Below are 18,612 nucleotides of genomic sequence, written 5' to 3' on the forward strand. Positions count from 1 at the left end.
CAGGCTGACCTTCATAACACTATTGAAGTGTTATTGAGGATACATTCTCGTTCGAGACCTTCTCCTGATGGGTTAGTGATTTATTATTATTTTCTCTCTCTCTCTCTCAAAACCTAAATTTTCCTCTTTTTTTCTTTTTTTTCTTTAACTTTTGCAATTTATGCACATGTGGCCATATGGTTAGTAGCTTGCTTCCCAAAAGCCTTGTGAGTGGATTTAGTAGACAGAACTGAAAGAAGCTTGTGTGCACTTATTGCTTACCAAATAAAGTTGTAAATGCTACTTGCTCTTTCTATACAGACTGTAGAAGTTGCATATACACCCTCTGACAGACATTAACACATTCACAGTCAACACTGGAGTTTTCCAAGAGGACACCTTAGCTTCTTTCTTTTTCATTATAGTCTTGGTTTGTGTAGTATGGTATGCAATTGTATCTGAACTCGGCATAACTTTCCCTGCTAAGGTGGATGTCATTTACTATCGCACCTCACTGACTTTGTAGATGATACTGCACTTGTCTCGTATGCAATCACAAATGCTCGAACTTTCCTCACGAACCTGGAATCTGTTGTTATTGAAGTCCATCTCTCAATAAACTGCTCAAAAACTAAGACCATAATTGTTAGTGGAAATGCTGGTAGGGTAATCTTAAACTTTCATTAGGGCCCATTAAGTCAGTTTCTGGTTTCTGCTATCTGAGTTCTCTTATTTTCTCTACCAGCACAAGATGGTCTGCATCTGACATGCTGTGAAAAAATTTAAAACACATCAGAGCTGTCATCAGACCTAAAACTACGCTTGTTTCATGCTACACAGTAGAATCTGTTCTGCTCTATTGTTCTGAATGCTGATCTCTTGTGTGGCCTAACAGCCATTCCTGGACAGTATATACACTTGCCTTCTATGCAAGGCTTTTAACATGTCTTATGCTGTTAATGTATCAAACAAGTTACTATACGGATTTTTACCATCTGTCAGCCAGACTCGATCAAAGACTTCTAAAATTTGTAGGCTATTATTTTTGTTGAACAAATCAACCTGTCACTGCACTTTTTTCTGTCTATAACTCCATGGGGCATTCTAATCTGCTGGTCAGGTCTGCATGGTGTATTTATTTATTTATGTGTTTCAGCCAAGTGGCTGCGGTCATGCTGGTGCACCACCGTGTATGTCTATGAATTTATGCTATGTGGCCTCGGGACTGCACTGTCTCACAGTTGGCACATTCAATGTCATCTCACAGCCTAGAAGGAAATTTGCTTGCAAGTTGGAGTCCTGTTTAGGTTATGTGACGTAGCCTAAAAGAAGTGTCTGTGTTTGTTCACATCCCCATGACTTAAAAGTTCGACAAAATGGACTGATAGAATGAGTTGTAGATTTTAAAACAAAGATAAGTACTGGGATCAATCTATTCAATTAAACCCTTCAACGTTGTGCCCCAGTATGGTCATGGTTCAAACACTGGTACAAGTCGAGATACTCTTTGTCTAATAACTAGTTTTGGACCCCAAAGGGCAATGAAATACAACTCCCTACTTTTTATTCTCGTACATGTTTCACCATACTTGAGTAGCTCTTTGTGTATTCATTAAGGACATTCACGAAAATATTTTTTTGTTTCCTTGTTAATAGATTGGCACATTTGGTGGAATGCTTGCGGAACAATGGTGACTGTGTCTTGCTGGATAGAGCCCCTGGAGGTCCTACTTCAATGATGCAATCAGGGATTAGTCAGGCAAGAGAATATGATGATCCCCCTTGGCTACATGAAAAAACAGAGAATTTACTGAGAGAATGGGTGAATATGTTTCATTCTGCGGCTGCAGGAAGAGACAGTACAAAAGCCTTCACTGCATTTGTTCAACAGGTAAATATATTTTTTCTTTTTTTCCTTTTTATTTGATTCTCAGAGTGTAAGTATCTTGAGAGAAAAGCTGAACATTAGAAGCATCAGTTGTGGTGTGCAAGAGAGACTATTGCGCTGGTATGGACATGTGGTGAGAATGGATGAGGATAGCTGTGTGAAAAAGTGCCACACCCTAACAGTTGAGGGAACCCGTGGAAGAGGTAGGCCCAGGAAGACCTGGGCTGAGGTGGTGAGGCAAGACCTTCGTACATTGGGCCTCACCGAGGCGATGACTACTGACCGAGACCTTTGGAAATGTGCTGTGCATGAGAAGACCCGGCAAGCCAAGTAAGATCGTTGCCAGTGCCCCTGGACTGGCTCTTGTGCGGGTGGCACATGAGATGCACCATTTTGAGCGTGGCCGTTGCCAGTACCGCCTGACTGGCTCCCGTAGGATTTTCGAGTGAGATCGTTGCCAGTGCCCCTGGACTGGCTTGTGTGGGTGGCACATAAAAGACACCATTTCGACTGTGGCCGTTTTCGTGCGGGTGACACGTAAAAGCACCCACTACACTCTCTGAGTGGTTGGCGTTAGGAAGGGCATCCAGCTGTAGAAACTCTGCCAAATTAGATTGGAGCCTGGTGTTGCCATCCGGTTTCACCAGTCCTCAGTCAAATCGTCCAACCCATGCTAGCATGGAAAGCGGACGTTAAACGATGATGATGATTATTATTGTTGTTGTTGTTGTCGTCATTATTATTATTATTATTATCAGATATACTACTCAGCATTTGAAAATCTAATTAACCATCCTTGTGTTTCTTTCTTTTCTTTTTCTAACTTTAGATGCATGTTCAAGGTATACTGAAAACTGATGATTTGATAACAAGATTCTTCCGATTGTGTACAGAAATGTGTGTTGATTTGTGTTATCGAGCTCTTGGAGAACAACTGCTCAACCCAACATCAATTCGAACGAAATGTTTCCAAACACTAGATGCTTTTGTTCGGCTCATTGCCCTCCTTGTTAAACATTCTGGAGATGCTGCAAATACTGTGACTAAAATTAACTTACTTAATAAGGTCAGTTATGTTTTCATGCCTACCTTCATCTTAACAACATATTTGGTTTTTAGATTGGAAACAATAGTTTTGAGTGATAAAATTTGTTGAAGCTAAATTTTTTTGTTTTAGCCAATTTTGCTTTGGTGTGAAAAATTTTCAAAAGAGCTCTTAACTTTGATTTGTAACCTTTAGTAGATGATACCGTCTTTTAAACAATATGTTCATTTTTAAGCTTCACTCTTAAAAAAATTTTACTTTTTCTAGTGATTAATCGAAGTTCGTATTTGAGGTTGAGCATTGAATGATTTCTGGCTCTTACGAAATTGCTTATATAAATAATTAAAACTGTTTAATAAATTTCACGATTCAAAATTGTAAATAGAAGATTGAGTAGTACATTGGACAAAATACCTTGTGGTACTTAGTTACATTGTAATCAACTTAGTCTGAAAATTCTGTTCTTCAATATGGCCACAGTTCTATGACTGGACCAATGACAGAATATTTTTAATTGAATTGATATATTTGAAAAAGAAGATTACTATTTAAAATAAAGGAGATTATGCCTAAATTTGATTAATTCTCAAGTTAAGTGTATTTATTAACTCTTTTAGTATATTCCTATTGAAATACACTGCTTTTGTTTTAACTAATTTTGAAAAGAGCAAAGAATTTAGAAATTCTGGAACATAAATTTACTTAGAATTTTCAAAGAAAATATTAATTTAAATCACTTTAAAACATATAGTTTGTATTCCAGGACCAGTGGTAGTCTTGGGTAAGTTGATATCAAAAGGGTTAGAGAAAATTTACTCAAGTTATTGTTCTTCAACTAAAATATCAGACATATTACATTCATAAAATTTTTAGGAAATCAAGACTAATGATTTTCTTTTGATTCTGTTTCTTTAGGTTCTTGGAATAGTGGCTGGAGTGTTGTTACAGGATCATGAAATTAGGCACACAGAGTTTCAGCAAATGCCGTATCATCGTATTTTCATAATGCTGTTTATAGAATTAAATGCTCCTGAACCTATTCTTGAGGCTATCAACTTTCAGGTCCTTACAGCATTTTGGTAAGTCTTCATTTGGTTTTGTAGAACTTGAAATGAAATATTGGTCAGTATGACAATTACAGAAATGTTTGCACTATTCTAATACAAGTTGTACAGAAAAGGTGCAGCCAGTAGTGATTCATAAATGAGTGCTACTTAATTACATTGTAGCAAGCTTTTGCTAATTGTTTTTAGGTACCAACATAGTTGTGAGCAGACAGATACTTTTATCTCCACTTTACCTTTGATCTAGTGAAAATCCAGGATGTGACATTTAGAGGGAGAGAGGTCGATACCAGCAGTCAGCTGGTGTTCATTTACAACTTAACATGTAAGGAAAATGCTGCCTGGGCCAAGAATTGAACCCATGATCTTAGCCAAACCCCCTAATCATTCGGCTGCCCACCTTCGTATCAGTATAAGTTGTAATGTGTAGACAAAAGAGTGGACTATAGACTTATATATGCTTGCATGTATATATTTTTATTGAAAGGGGATTTAATCAATTGTAGCAATAGACATTTTTTTCTGATTTCATTGAATGCCTTACTCAAGAATTAACACAAAACGAAACTGGAGATAGTAAAAAGCAAGAAACTAGTCAGCTGTTCTTAATTCTCAACAGAATGCTAGCTTTAATAAACCATTTAATGCCTATTTTAGAGCTTTTTTTTTTAAAGCAAGAAAAGAATAGGTAGATTAGCAAGATTTCAACCATTTTACAGTGCTCTTTAACAAGAGCAGTTCGAGTTTCTGACCAAGCTAATTCATGTACCTGTGAAAGTTGGTCTCTGTATTTTTTGGTATGTGTATTTTTATTTCCAGATTAAAGGTATTCTAAACAGCCATTTTTTTCTTCTTTTTTTTTCTCTAGCAATACATTCCACATTCTTAGACCTGCACGAGCACCTGGTTTTGCATTCGCTTGGCTGGAATTGATCTCTCATCGTGTATTCATTGGAAGAATGCTTGCCCTAACACCACAACAGCGAGTAAGTACAATTATTTATACAGATACAAATTTTACTTGTAGTTTATGAAACATGTTCATTAATACTGATGGCACTGTCTACAAAGTACAATAGCCTGTAGGCTTATCTTCAAAATAGTTTTTGGTTAATTATTGAACATGAAATTCAGTGTTCATTATCCTTGCTAATGACACAATTTTGAATTTGATTTATTTAATTGGGGAAAAACAATATTTTTGATAAGAAACTTGATGAGACCTCTTCATGCTAGTGTGTGTGTCTGTGTGCATACAATAATGTAAAAATGGTAAAAGTAATTTTGGATTTACTGTAAACTGAATGAAACTGGTGTTAACATTTCTGTTGTACAAGAGCTATATACTTGGGCTGTCCCTTGGGTGTTCTACAAATTCATTCTACATCTCTTTATTCAAGATATTAATGCAGTATTAAATTCTACTACATTAAAGATTTCTTCTAGTCCTTTGGTATTGTTTGCCAAATGAATAATTTTTTTTTTAATCACCCAAACAATATCTTTTGATTTGAGTGAAAAGTAACTGGAAGATGATAGTGTTACAAAAGTGTACAATGTTCAATATCTGGAAGGATAAAAATATGGAAAAGCATTAATGGTTGTATTCTTAAAATTTTATCACTGTTGCTGTGTTGGCAGTCTTGTGATCAATGCATTTAGTTTGGGGATTCTTTAAAATTGCTAAATCAGCAGAAATAATCTTGAAATGTCAGCTTAAACTCAATGTTTCAGTACATGTTAGGGGAGACTGCCTACAAAAATAGGCAAAAAATGACAGCTTGTGGTTTAGTAACATTTGGATTATATGAACTAACTTTATGGTTATATTCCTTTGCCTTTGTTTTAAAGGGTAGTGAAATATGGGCAAACAATAAATAACCAGTCTATGTATTTAGATTGGTGTATCTTTATTTCTAAGTTCAAAACTTCACACTTTGACCGGATATGTAAAGGTTGATTAGCCCTTTTGAAACTAACCCACCTGAGACCACCCCTAGTTCTATGATATTAATTTCCACTTTTAACCCTTTACCTTCTGGATTACTCTGTCAAATATAATGCTTATTTATTGACATGCATTATTTCATAACTTCAAGATTTCAATAATGTAATTGTTTATTTTCACTATGGCATTGTAAAGTAGGTGAGAGGGGCCAGATCTGGCCAATTTGAACATAAAACAAGAAGAATATTTGGGTCAGAGTGGCTGGTTTAACCCTTTAGCATTTAAACCAGCCATATCTGGCAAAGATATTCTACTTGTTTTACACTAAAACCAGCCAGGTCTGACCTCTCACATTTGTCCTACAATGTCATTCTAAGACTATGCAATCATCATTGAAATTTCAAAGCTATAAGATAAAGTATGATTAATCCAAAGCAATGTGAATAAATAGCTATTACGTTTGGCAGAACTGAATGTTAAAGTAAAACCTTCCATCAAAATCTTATGTTAATTTATGTTTCCAAACTCCTGCTTAAAAACATGTTATATTCAATAAATCTTTCATTATTTTTGAACTTCATTGAAACACAGGCTGTACAATTTTGAAAGAAATATGGTAACAAAAGGATTAAATCTGCTACACTTAAAAAAAAAATTTTGTAGTAAATATAAAATACATGACTTGAGTTTTTTTTAAAGAAATTTTGTTTCCTAGTTAATAACTGAACTCTTCATTTTCTGTTTTTAGGGCTGGGGGATGTATGCCCAATTGTTGATTGATCTATTCCGCTATCTTGCTCCGTTCCTTCGCAATGCAGACCTAACTAAACCAACACAATTACTTTACAAGGTAAGCTGTGCATGTTTCGTTTCTCTCTGACTCTTTAGCTCCTGCTGAAGTACGAATATTTCCTCGCTTATACAGCCACGCTCATCAAGCAATTTACTTCATTGTGTGTGTACATTGGAGATCTGTTTAGTGTATTTGCTGCAGGGGCTTCTCTTTGCTTCTCAAAAGAGACTTTTGGAATTTTTTAGTTTCAGTTTTAAAGCTGTCCAGGATTATCTCTCTTCAGTATTTCCCATTGAGGAAGACTAAAGAGCTAGAAATGTACATCTGGGAATCCACTAGAGAGAAGCACTGGGCAGATGTGATGTTTTTACTCCTTTTACAATTAGAGAGAATTGTTTCGCCACAGTAACTGCTATCACCAACATACTTTAACTAAAAGTTTGTTTATTCCTAATCACTGCTTGGGGCTATTATATATATATATATATATATATATATATATAATATAGGTTAGTGTTGCACTTGCAATCTAAAGGTTGTGATTTCAATTCCTAGACAGGGCGTTACATTGTGTTCTTGAGCAAAACACTTCATCTTATGTTGCTCTGCAATCACTTCGACACCTGACAAATGGCACACTGCATCTGTTCAGACACTGTTGATTTGATAGAGAGAGTTAGCTATGTGGCATGAACATTTGATCACTATAAAATCATTTGTGCAGATCATTCTGCAAATGCTGGATGCTCATACATTGTCTTTGACAGGAGTCCATCATATATATATATATATATATATATATATATATATATAGATAAATTTAATAAAAAAATTTTTTTTCACATTTACCTCCTTTTCATTTACCTGCTAAATACATGACAAATTTTAATCAATTTGGATTGTGAATCCTGTGTTTCTGTGTATTTGTTTATGTATGTTTTGGACTTTATTTCATTTAGTTGCTGGCATCTGTTTCATTTCCTAGCTTTCTTCAGACAAATTCCAGTATTTCGTTTTGTTTTATCTTTACGGTACAGCTGTTTCTTTCTATTTTACCTTTTTGATACACCTGTCTTATGTAAATGAAGTTCAACTAATAGATAATCCAGTAATTTGCACAATTTTGTTGTGTACTACTTTAATATTGGCTGATAACTGATTATCTATGCTGATTTAAATTCAAATAATGTTATATTTTGTTGTTGAATTTGCCTGTAATTAGATTCACTTTGAGACAAAAATTATGAAACAGATTTGTAAATTGTGTTGAGAAATAAACTTGGTTGTTTCATGAAACAAGTCTATATTCACAGATATTGTAGAATTTAATTGAAACACATAAGAGGTGTATTTTGGTTAGAAATATAGTAACAAAAGTGTTAAAAAGACAAATATTTACTTGTGCATTCAATTCTGGTTTTGCTGCCAATTTTTTAAATATCTCTTTAATCTTCTTCAAGCATAACCTGATCTTTGTAACTAGATTCTATTTTCTCTTCTTTTCTGGACGATCTTCATTTTGGTAGCAGTTAGCATTGGTGTGCTAGTGTAGCATATTCGGCCATCTAATTAGGTTAATCAACTAACTTTAATGGTTCGAGTGACTTTAAAAGCCTTCATGTGTTCAATATTCTCCAAGGTTTTATCTTGTTTTTAATTACCTTTATCACTTATCTGTTGGCTTGTATCTGTTCCACTGGTTAGTATCCTTTTTTTCTTCTTTTTCTGCTTTCATACTTTGAGTTCACTTAGTTCTCAAGTTGTTTTTTTCCTTGTCATTTACACTGAACATTTGTCTCATTTTCAACCTGCCATTTCTCAAGTCATTTTGCTTTGTACCTAATCAGCATTTTACAAAAGGAATAGGTTATATTCTCTTCCATATAATGTAGGACATTGACCAACTGTCTTTTTCTAAGAATTCTGACCTTGTAGGTACTGTTCAGTTCATTCATTGTATTGACTCATTCAAAACTTCTTTTGCACTGATGGAATTATCATCACTATTTTAATGTCTACTTTTCCATTCTTGCATTATTTGCATGGATTCATCATAGTGGATTTTGTATAGCTGGATGCCATCCTATTGCCAACCTTTATCTGCTTCCAAGTATAGTAATCTTTCTCCTTGGCTGGATAGGTTTTTACGACAGATTGAAAACAATGGACACCGCTTGTATGGCAGTGATGTTTATGTACGACTTTTCACGCAATGTCAAGACGAGGAATAACATAGCATATACATAAAACCTAGTATTTTTTTTTTTATGTCATGTGATTGGTTTTATAAGAATTGTGTGTGTGAGGTGTGGGGCGGGGAGCAGATTGCATAATTCCAGTATTGCTTAAATGTGGATATTATTTTAGCTTTCATTATTAATCGTTAATATCTAGAACAGAATTAAGGCAGTGAGCTGGCAGAATCATTAGCAAGCTGGGCAGAATGCTTAGCAGTATTTCGTCCTTCTTTACGTTCTGAGTTCAAATTCTGCTGAGGTTGATATTTTTTTTCCTTTCATCCCTCCTGAGTTGAGTAAGTACCAGTTTAACACTGGGGTCGATGCTATCAACTTACTCCCTCCCACAAAATGACTGGCTTTGTCAGAATTTGAAACCTAAATCTAGAACAAAACTAGAATTTTACTTTTTTTTTTTTAATGCAAAATATATTCAATTTGTTTCAGTCTTCTCAATATGAAACTTACTATTTTCTAATAGTAGGTTACCTGAATCTTTCAAATCAAACTATTTACATTTTCTTTGGTAAATTTTATTCAGTAAATTTTTAATATTGTCAATTTTAACCTCATAGATATGGTTCGGTCGTTGCTTTCAGGGAATGTTGAGGGCTTTGCTGGTGCTCTTACATGACTTCCCAGAGTTCCTCTGTGATTACCATTATGCATTCTGTGATGCTATTCCACCCAACTGCATACAGATGAGAAATCTCATTCTGAGTGCCTTCCCTCGTAATATGCGAATGCCGGATCCTTTCACACCAAATTTAAAGGTTGATGTACTCCCAGATATTGGCAGACCACCAAGAATCCTCACCAACTTCGCTAATATGATCCAACCAGAGACATTTAAAAAGGTACTTTCAATCACATTTTTTTTCTTTATCATTGTGAAAATTTTGTAATGTCCACTTTTCAGTGCTTGTTGCCAAACCTAATCTGTTCCCAGGCAAGCTAATGTTTCCCCATGGCCTGGCATGTTTTCATGGAAGATTGGGAATAGGGGACACTGTATGACAGAGAGAGAGAGTGTGTGTGTGTGTGTGTGTGTATATATATATATGTCTTTATATTAAATGATAGCCATTATGTAATATCAAGGCAGATATACACAACAGGTATGATAGGCTACTTTTATTCCTCATCTGTCAAATCCATTAACAAGACTTTGATTGGTCTGCGATTGTTGTTGAAGACACTTTCCCAGGGACCATGCAATGGGACTGAATCCAAGACCATGTGTTTGGGAAGTGAATGTCTTAATCGCACAGCCATACCTACACCTGCTACAGCTATGCATGTATGTATAGCTATTTGGAATTTTGCTAATTTCAATTGCTTCAGACAATTTCAGGATAGTGTCATACTATTTCAATCAAATTGTTTTTTCATCATCATTTAATACTTATGTTTCCATGCTTGGATGGATCAAATGGAATTTGTCGAGGCAGATTTCCTGTGGCTGGATGTCTTTCCTATTGCCAACTCTCACTTCTTTCCAAGCAAGGCAATATTTCCCATGGTCAGAATACCAGAAACAAAACATCAGTTCTATGACTGTTCAGGTCAAGACACCTAAACACATGCATGTGTGCACATGTATTTGTGTGTGTATGTATGTGTACACACACTATGATAGGCTTTATTCAGTTGTTATCTACCAAATCCACTTGTAAGGTTTTGGTTAGACTTGAGCTATAGTAGACACTTGTCCACAGGGCTGCACAATGGAACTGACCCTGAGACTACATGTTTGGGAAGCAAACTTAAGCACACAGCCACAAATAGTAAATTCATGTCAGTAAAATACATTCATTGGAATTTAATTTTATTTATTTTCTCTTACAGGATCTTGATTCTTACTTAAAATCAAGATCTCCTGTTACCTTTTTGTCAGACCTTCGGAGCAACTTACAAGTGAGTCTTTTGTTTTTATATTTATAATATTATTTGTAAACATCCAAAAGAATGACAAAAAAAAAAAAAAAGAATAAGTTTCATTTGTATCAATTTAGCTAAGAGGAGTTTAGTTTCATTACAGTAACAACAGAGTACCTGTTTGTAATGCCTGCTCTACAAATATCTTAGTGTTATCTTTACCATGTCATAGAGGAGTTGCTCATGGAATTCACAGGTGTAAATTGTTTTGTTGTCTGTAGCATAATTCTGATGACGTACTTTTCATTGCAGTACTATATGCTATAATATGTGGAGGCGCAATGGCCCAGTGGTTAGGACAGCGAACTCGCTGTCTGAGGGTCACGGTTTTGATTCCCAGACCGGGCGTTGTGTGTGTTTATTGAGCGAAACACCTAAGCTCCACGAGGCTCTGGCAGGGGGTGGTGGCGACCCCTGTTGTACTCTTTCGCCCTAACTTTCTCTCACTCTTTCTTCCTGTTTCTTGAGTAACGCTGCGATGGACTGGCGTCCCGTCCAGCTGGGGGGAACACATACGCAATAGAAACCGGGCCCATGAGCCTGGCTAGGCTTTGAAAGGGCGGCGTTTATCGTTTTTTTACTATATACTATAATAGCAGAATAAGCTGCTGTTAAATAGCTGCTTCAGGTACAAATAGATGTATTTGTATCCATTTAACACATTTGAAAATATACAACCTAATATTTCAGTGTTACTATTTTCTGTAAAAATCTCAGATTTATGTATAATATAAAAACAAAAGATTTAAAAAAAAAATTGAGTATAGTTTTTCAAGATTGATAATAGAAAAATATGAAAACAGTGAAATAAAGGACGAAGACCTCCATAAAATTTGAATAAATAAAATGAACGATCAAAAATTTACTTCCTCTATGCATATATGCAAATAAACAAAAACAAACATGGTATTGATTCATTCCTGTCACTTATACACTTTGCGTAATTTTTGTGTGTTCTTTGACTTTCTGTATGACCTTACCTGGTATCTGTTATGAGCACTGGAAACACTATTTCTATTTTTCAGTTTTTTTTTTTTCCCCTGTGACTTCATGTCTAAATGTGAAACTTCCAAGTTGATGGACTTCATATTTTGCTAATTAATGCTCTTTATTGATAACTGATCTTACTACTTATACACATCAGTATAATTTTCATTTACAATACATGCATTAAAACCCAGACTATATTGTATCTTATCTCTATCATTATATATATATATAATGACAGAGAGAGGGGTAAGCAATTAACCTGCAGAGAAAATATATAGTTATAAAAAAACTTTGGCAGATGTTTTCAAATTTCAGTCCTTGATTGATTATATGCTATTCCAGATTAATATCAGTAGATACCTCTAGTGATTATCTTTCAGATTTCAACTTGTCCCTTTTATTTAAAAAAAAAAAAAAAAAAAAAAACCTTTATCAATACTATTCAGGATTCCTTTTCTGTTTTCACAGTGACACAAACTACTTTAGCATTTCCCTAAGGTTTTAGAAATAAATTCAGAGAAGAGAAACTGTTGCAATAAATATGATGGCCTGAGTAAAACAGAAGTTGCAAGTCTGCTGCCAAAATAGTTATTCAGAAGTGGTCATTTTACTTTCCCATATAGACTAGTCATTGAGTAGATTTGCATTACTGTAGACTTTGATACTTGTATAAATTGTAAAGGCTTTTGTAGCCAGTTGTAGCTTAGCGTGTGAATTATAAGCATTGTAAAAATTATTTCATACTGTTTTTATGAAAGCATGTGAGTTTATCATGTCCAAGATTAATTTTTCAGATGATTTACTGAGTTATTAGTCATCTGGTTTTTCAATTTTCTTGTAAGAAATCAGTGTTTCAATTTCTTTTTTCCCTGTTAAGGTAGGAAACTTACGTGATTTTATTTTTTCATTGTTGTTTCTAGTGTGCCAATTAAATATACTGGTGTTTAGTTTCATTTTACAATTTTATAGAATGAGCTGATATTTAGCCATTTTTGAAAAATTAGTATCCTTTAAATAATATAAACAATAACATTTTTTCTACACATAACTGGTAATTTATAAGAAATAATTTTTTCCTAATTGTCATCCAGTTTTCTATCTAAATCTATTTTGCTATTGAGTAACAAACTAGATATTACTTTCTTGAATTTACTTTCTTATTGCAGTTTTATTTTGAATTTCTTGAATTTTCTAATTAATTTCTTTTTTCTTTTTTTTTTTTCCAGTCAACTGACCCTGGTTCCAAGTACAACATATCTCTAATTAACGCTCTAGTGCTTTATGTTGGCACACAAGCTATAGATTACATCCATAACACTGGTTACAAACCAAGCATGCGAACAATTGCTCATTCCTCACACATGGACATCTTTCAGAACTTGGCTGTTGATCTCGATACCGAAGGCCGGTACTTGTTCCTCACTGCCATAACTAATCAACTGCGCTATCCAAACAGTCATACACACTATTTCAGTTGTACTTTATTGTATCTATTTGTTGAAGCCAATGCAGAAGCTATTCAAGAACAAATAACTAGGTATGCTTTCTCTCTTTAAACATTTCTTTAGTTTTTATTTATATCATCGGCATTTAACATCCATTTCCCATGCTGGCATGGATTGGACAGTTTGAAAGGATCTGGCTAACTGCAGGGCTGCAATAAGGTCTAATGTCAGCTTTGGCATACTTTTTGTGGCCAGATTCCCTTCCTGATACACAACTAACATGTATCACTGTCTTAATTGAATCTAAATGATGTGAATGAAGACTTGAAAATATACCTTTAAATATGAGACTTTATCCCTGTATTTTTTGTTTTTAACTCTTTTTAAATAGTAATCGGAGATAATCTAACCTCTTGGAGTTTCCATTTTTTTTTTTTAAGTCGTAGGCGGCATTTGTACAAAATATATTCTAAATTAAAGTGTTTTAAATTGGTATTGAGCTGCATTAGTAGAATGAAACTGGATTAAAAGTCTTTGATGGTTTCATGTTCTCCATTGATTCACCACTTGAGCACGATCGTTTCCAGCTTTGCCTTACTGGCACTTGTGCTGGTGGCATGTGAACAAAACATTGGACTGACTCCTGTGCAGGTGGCACATAAAAAACACCATTTGAATGTGGCCGTTGCCAGTACTGCTAGACTGGCCCTCGTGCAGGTGGCACGTAAAAAGCACCCACTACACTCTCGGAGTGGTTGGCGTTAGGAAGGGCATCCAGCTGTAGAAACTCTGCCAGATCAGATTGAAGTCTGGTGTAGCCATCCGCTTCACCACTCCCCAATCAAATTGTCCAACCCATGCTAGCATGGAAAGCAGACGTTAAAGGATGATGATGATGAGTATTGTCTTACTAATGTGCACACCTTGTGGTCTCATCGATGATCCTGATAAACATCTCTTCATGAAAAAGTGGAAGAAAATGGGTTTTGTTTCTTATTTCAGGACCTTTGTAAAGCCAGCATCATGAACAAAATCATTGATGCCATGATCAAATACATGCTCACTCCATTCCTTACAAAATTGATAAATCCCAATATCACTTAGATTGCTGGTGTGTGCACATGCCACTAAAATATCGCTAATAATTTTCTCCAAGTCCAAACTTCAAGTTTCCTGCACAGATTACAATAGCTCCTGTTTAAACAACTACATTTTTCTGAATTGCTATTACATATGAATTGAAATTTGATAATATTTGCAGTTATTTGTAGCACAGAACGTTGGATTAAATAATCACTTAAATTTATATTTTTCAAGCTTGAATAAGAGTAGTGACTAAATTTGTTGATTTAATCTCTAATGTCAAGCATCTTCCTTTGTTTTAAATCTACTGGTCAAATGAGTAATATTATAAAAAAAAATTTTTTTAAGTATTGTTGTTATCATTATAACTTAAGATTGCTTTCAATTTAATATTTTGCTTCAGGGTCCTACTTGAAAGACTAATAGTGAATCGCCCTCATCCATGGGGTCTGCTTATAACATTCATTGAACTCATCAAAAACCCCCAGTTCAAGTTCTGGTCTCATGAATTCGTGCGTTGTGCTCCTGAAATTGAAAAGCAAGTATCTTATAGTCATGACTTATTTTGAAGATTGAACCCACTCTGTTTTATCAAGTATTGAATGCTTTATACTGTATGCACCAGTCTCGTTAAACTAGAAATTGATTCAAAACAACTTAATGCAGTATTATTTTTCCTTTAGAATGTTATTTGTTTTGGCTATTAAAAGTGCTCTTCTGAGAAATTTGAATACATATACACACAGTATAATCTGAGTGATGTGGAGGCGCAATGGCCCAGTGGTTAGGGCAGCGGACTCGCGGTCATAGGATCGCGGTTTCGATTCCCAAACTGGGCGTTTTGAGTGTTTATTGAGCGAAAACACCTAAAGCTCCACGAGGCTCCAGCAGGGGATGGTGGTGAACTCTGCTGTACTCTTTCACCACAACTTTCTCTCACTCTTACTCCTGTTTCTGTTGTGCCTGTAATTCAAAGGGTCAGCCTTGTCACACTGTGTCACGCTGAATATCCCTAAGAACTACGTTAAGGGTACACGTGTCTGTGGAGTGCTCAGCCACTTGCACGTTAATTTTATGAGCAGGCTGTTCTGTTGATTGGATCAACTGGAACCCTCGACGTCGTAAGCGACGGAGTGCCAACAACAACAATATGAGTGTGTGTGTGTTTCTGTATTTTGTTTTGCTATATTTTTCATCGATTGTACTCATCTTTTTCAGGTTATTTGAGTCTGTAGCTCGATCTTGTATTCAACCTAAGCAGGCACCCAATATTCGGGAACAAGATGCAACAGATGTACATTAATACAAGCACCACCACCACCACCACCACCCCTCCTTAAAAAAAAACACCAAAGACATAAAAGAATTCTGGTCAATGGCAGTGTTACAGCAGTGTTGCACTTGCAACATTTTTTCTCAATGAAGATTGACTTTAATCAATCTTCTAAACTGTATGAGTGTTGTCATATATCCATTGCCATTGGAATAATTTCTTGGATCAAATTATTACTGTCCCGATTTCTAATCAGGCTTTTTCAACTAACATCCTGTTTTTTTTTTTTTCCTCTCTCTCTTTCTGTCTCTCTCTCTCTCTCTTTTTATATAGATAATTTATTTTAATGTTCATTTATCTTGTACTATAAAGATAATCAAATATTTTTAATAGACTTCCAAAAAGACAGTAATTTTCTTTTATGACCAAATTCTCTTTTGTTAATTTTCCTTATGTACAGTGAATCTATTTTATGTTTTATTCTTGTAGTAAAGACATAGTTTATAAATTCTTGAAAAGATAATAGTGTTTCTACTGGGCCATGCTTCAGCTACTATTAAACATTCATGTCTTGATTTTCTTTTTGTAATATATTTTGAAAATTCTCCATTGGAACTCCTAGACTTACTTTTAACCATGCTTTGGTTAAAAGCAATAAATATTTCTAGCTTGGTCAGTTTATCGACTGAGTTTATTTTAATTTTTTTTTTCCTTCTCTCTTTTGACTTACTGGAATTTTCATGGTTATTTGCTTTTTGATTGAATTCTAACTTATCAAAAGAATTCCAGTTTACACAAGCTTTTTTTTTCTCTTGCCATATCATTTTAAAAATGGTTTCTATTTGTGACTTTTGTAAATGCTTATTGAAAATTTTGTATGAAATTCTTTTTGTTTTTCCTTTCTTTCTTTCTTTTGTAAATTTGTTTCTCTTCATTTTCAAACCATCTTTTTATATCAAATTCCTGTATAAAAACTGCTGAAATGTGAATCTGTCGATGCAGTTTAAATGTCAATTGTTTTCACTTCCTAAGTGCCACTGTATCTTTTCTGTTGTGAATATCTCATCTGGATCCAATCATCATCTAGCATATGATATCACCATTTTGTGCAAATAGCCTTACTTAGGGCTCTTGTGACTCCTTTCTGTGAATATCTCCTATGTAGCTAGAGCATTGGCCTGGTCTGGGATGTCGGGGTGCCATTTCCTCCTTTTGCTTCCCAGTAATGATGTTTAAAACTGACCTGTTATTAAGGTCTTGGACTTGAACTTTTCAGCAGATGTGAACTTGGATGAGGAGACTTTCAAAGAAGGGTGGGATCTGAAAATAATACAAACATACATACAACAAAGACAAGGCAGCAAGCAGAACTTGGATATGATTTCTCACCTATGTGATACTTATGCTGAAATTTGAAATAAATTGTTTTTTTTTTTTGTTTTTTTTTTTTGTGCTATATATCATTTTTTCTTCTTCCCCTTTTTATTTAAAACCCAGAAATAATGCTGCTTGATACAGCAATACCTTCATCCCCAATAGTGCCATAATCAATTGTAACCATTTCACCAAATGTATTTTTCCATAACTGCAGACTTGACTTGTATATTTTGTCAAACCATGGAGTATTTTCATCCCCTCTCTCCCTTTTTAAATAAAATTTCTTGGAAGGTTAAGTTTGTGAGAATCTCAAACATGCTTATTTTTTGTTTGTTTTTAATGGTCAGTCTAGTTGAAAACTTTTAAAACATCCATCATATTTTAAATTCTCTTAGATGTTCTTTTTTTTTCTCTTTATTTTTAGTATTTATTCCTTTCTTTTTTAATGTTGCAGATTTCTTAAAACTTGGGTATTAGGTAACATGTGAATCTAATTAAATTAAATTAAAATTAAAATCATAATTTTTGTTCTTAGTTTTCCCTCTCATATTTTTTATTTCCTCAATTTTGATATCACAGATAAGGTTTAGATTTAGATATTTGTTTTGATCTTATAAGTGTTTTAGTTGCTTTGCTAGTAAATCAACCCTATTATTATTTTTTAAAATAGTTTAATACAACTGCATTTAGGATTTTAATAATTTTGGTGGGCAAAGTTAAAACCTTGTACCACATAATACTTAGGCTTATTATGCCAATGCTTGTAGATATTACAAGGTCCTGAACCCGACTCATTTTAAATGTGATTGGAAATTTTGATTATATATTAGGTTAATTAGGATAGCTTCAGAACTCAGTCAGTGAAACTCTTCATTTTCATTGGTTTTTAATTTAATTCTACACTTATACTGTCCTGCATTTCAGTCCATCTTACTCTATAAGTTTGAACCATCTGAAACCATATTCTTGTGCACAACAGCTTTTTACTAAACCGTTTATAGTTTGTGTTTTGCCCCTGTATTCTGTGAACATTTATTTTACCTTGTTCTGGTAATATAAATTTATACTACTTCCTCTTGAGATTCTATAACCATATAATGGTTATATATTTTATGAGCATATTTGCGTACATGTCTTGTCTGCATACACTTTGCTAATATTTGAACTAGATTCCTTTTTAATCACAAATAAAATTAATTTGAATTGATTATTAGGTATACAATTTCAAGATGGCAATGTTTATAATTGATACTTTGGGATATAATGAAATTGATTTATTGTTGGCTTTATAGTTTAGATTTTTTTTTTTTTTTTTAACAGAACTAAAGTCATTTCTTGTAAGAGAGTGACTTGGTAGTATGTATTTTGCTTTTGCTAATTGTTTTTAGGTGCCTATGTAGTCATAAGTAGACATAGGTCCCTTCTTGAGCCTCTTGCTCCATTAGCTACACCAATATTAAACTGGTACTCATTTCATTTGACTAGACTGGAGCAGTGTAACATAATTCCTTGCTCAAGGACATGACACACTTCCCATCCAGGAATTGAACCC

At 34.3% G+C, this 18,612-nt stretch overlaps 1 protein-coding gene across 5 annotated transcripts in view; it reads left to right on the plus strand.

Annotated features, from left to right (window-relative positions):
* LOC106872123 (CCR4-NOT transcription complex subunit 1-like) overlaps positions 1-17,374 on the plus strand; it is a 64,757-nt gene extending 47,383 nt beyond the window's left edge. For 3 of the 5 annotated variants that reach the window (XM_089351192.1, XM_089351195.1, XM_089351194.1), the window contains 11 exons: positions 4-71; positions 1,636-1,870; positions 2,697-2,933; positions 3,828-3,991; positions 4,845-4,962; positions 6,673-6,774; positions 9,530-9,811; positions 10,803-10,871; positions 13,109-13,419; positions 14,814-14,948; positions 15,629-17,374. In XM_089351192.1, the coding sequence (XP_089207318.1) occupies positions 4-71; positions 1,636-1,870; positions 2,697-2,933; positions 3,828-3,991; positions 4,845-4,962; positions 6,673-6,774; positions 9,530-9,811; positions 10,803-10,871; positions 13,109-13,419; positions 14,814-14,948; positions 15,629-15,713 (1,806 nt within the window). In that variant the 3' untranslated portion in view covers positions 15,714-17,374. The remainder of the gene's footprint in view (positions 1-3; positions 72-1,635; positions 1,871-2,696; positions 2,934-3,827; positions 3,992-4,844; positions 4,963-6,672; positions 6,775-9,529; positions 9,812-10,802; positions 10,872-13,108; positions 13,420-14,813; positions 14,949-15,628) is intronic. The other 2 variants (XM_089351193.1, XM_089351196.1) reach the window with 1 other exon arrangement.
* The last annotated feature ends 1,238 nt before the right edge of the window (positions 17,375-18,612 follow it).

The sequence above is a fragment of the Octopus bimaculoides genome, chromosome 4 (genome assembly GCF_046866305.1).
Source record: "Octopus bimaculoides isolate indiv1 chromosome 4, ASM4686630v1, whole genome shotgun sequence".
In the NCBI taxonomy this organism is placed as follows: domain Eukaryota; kingdom Metazoa; phylum Mollusca; class Cephalopoda; order Octopoda; family Octopodidae; genus Octopus; species Octopus bimaculoides.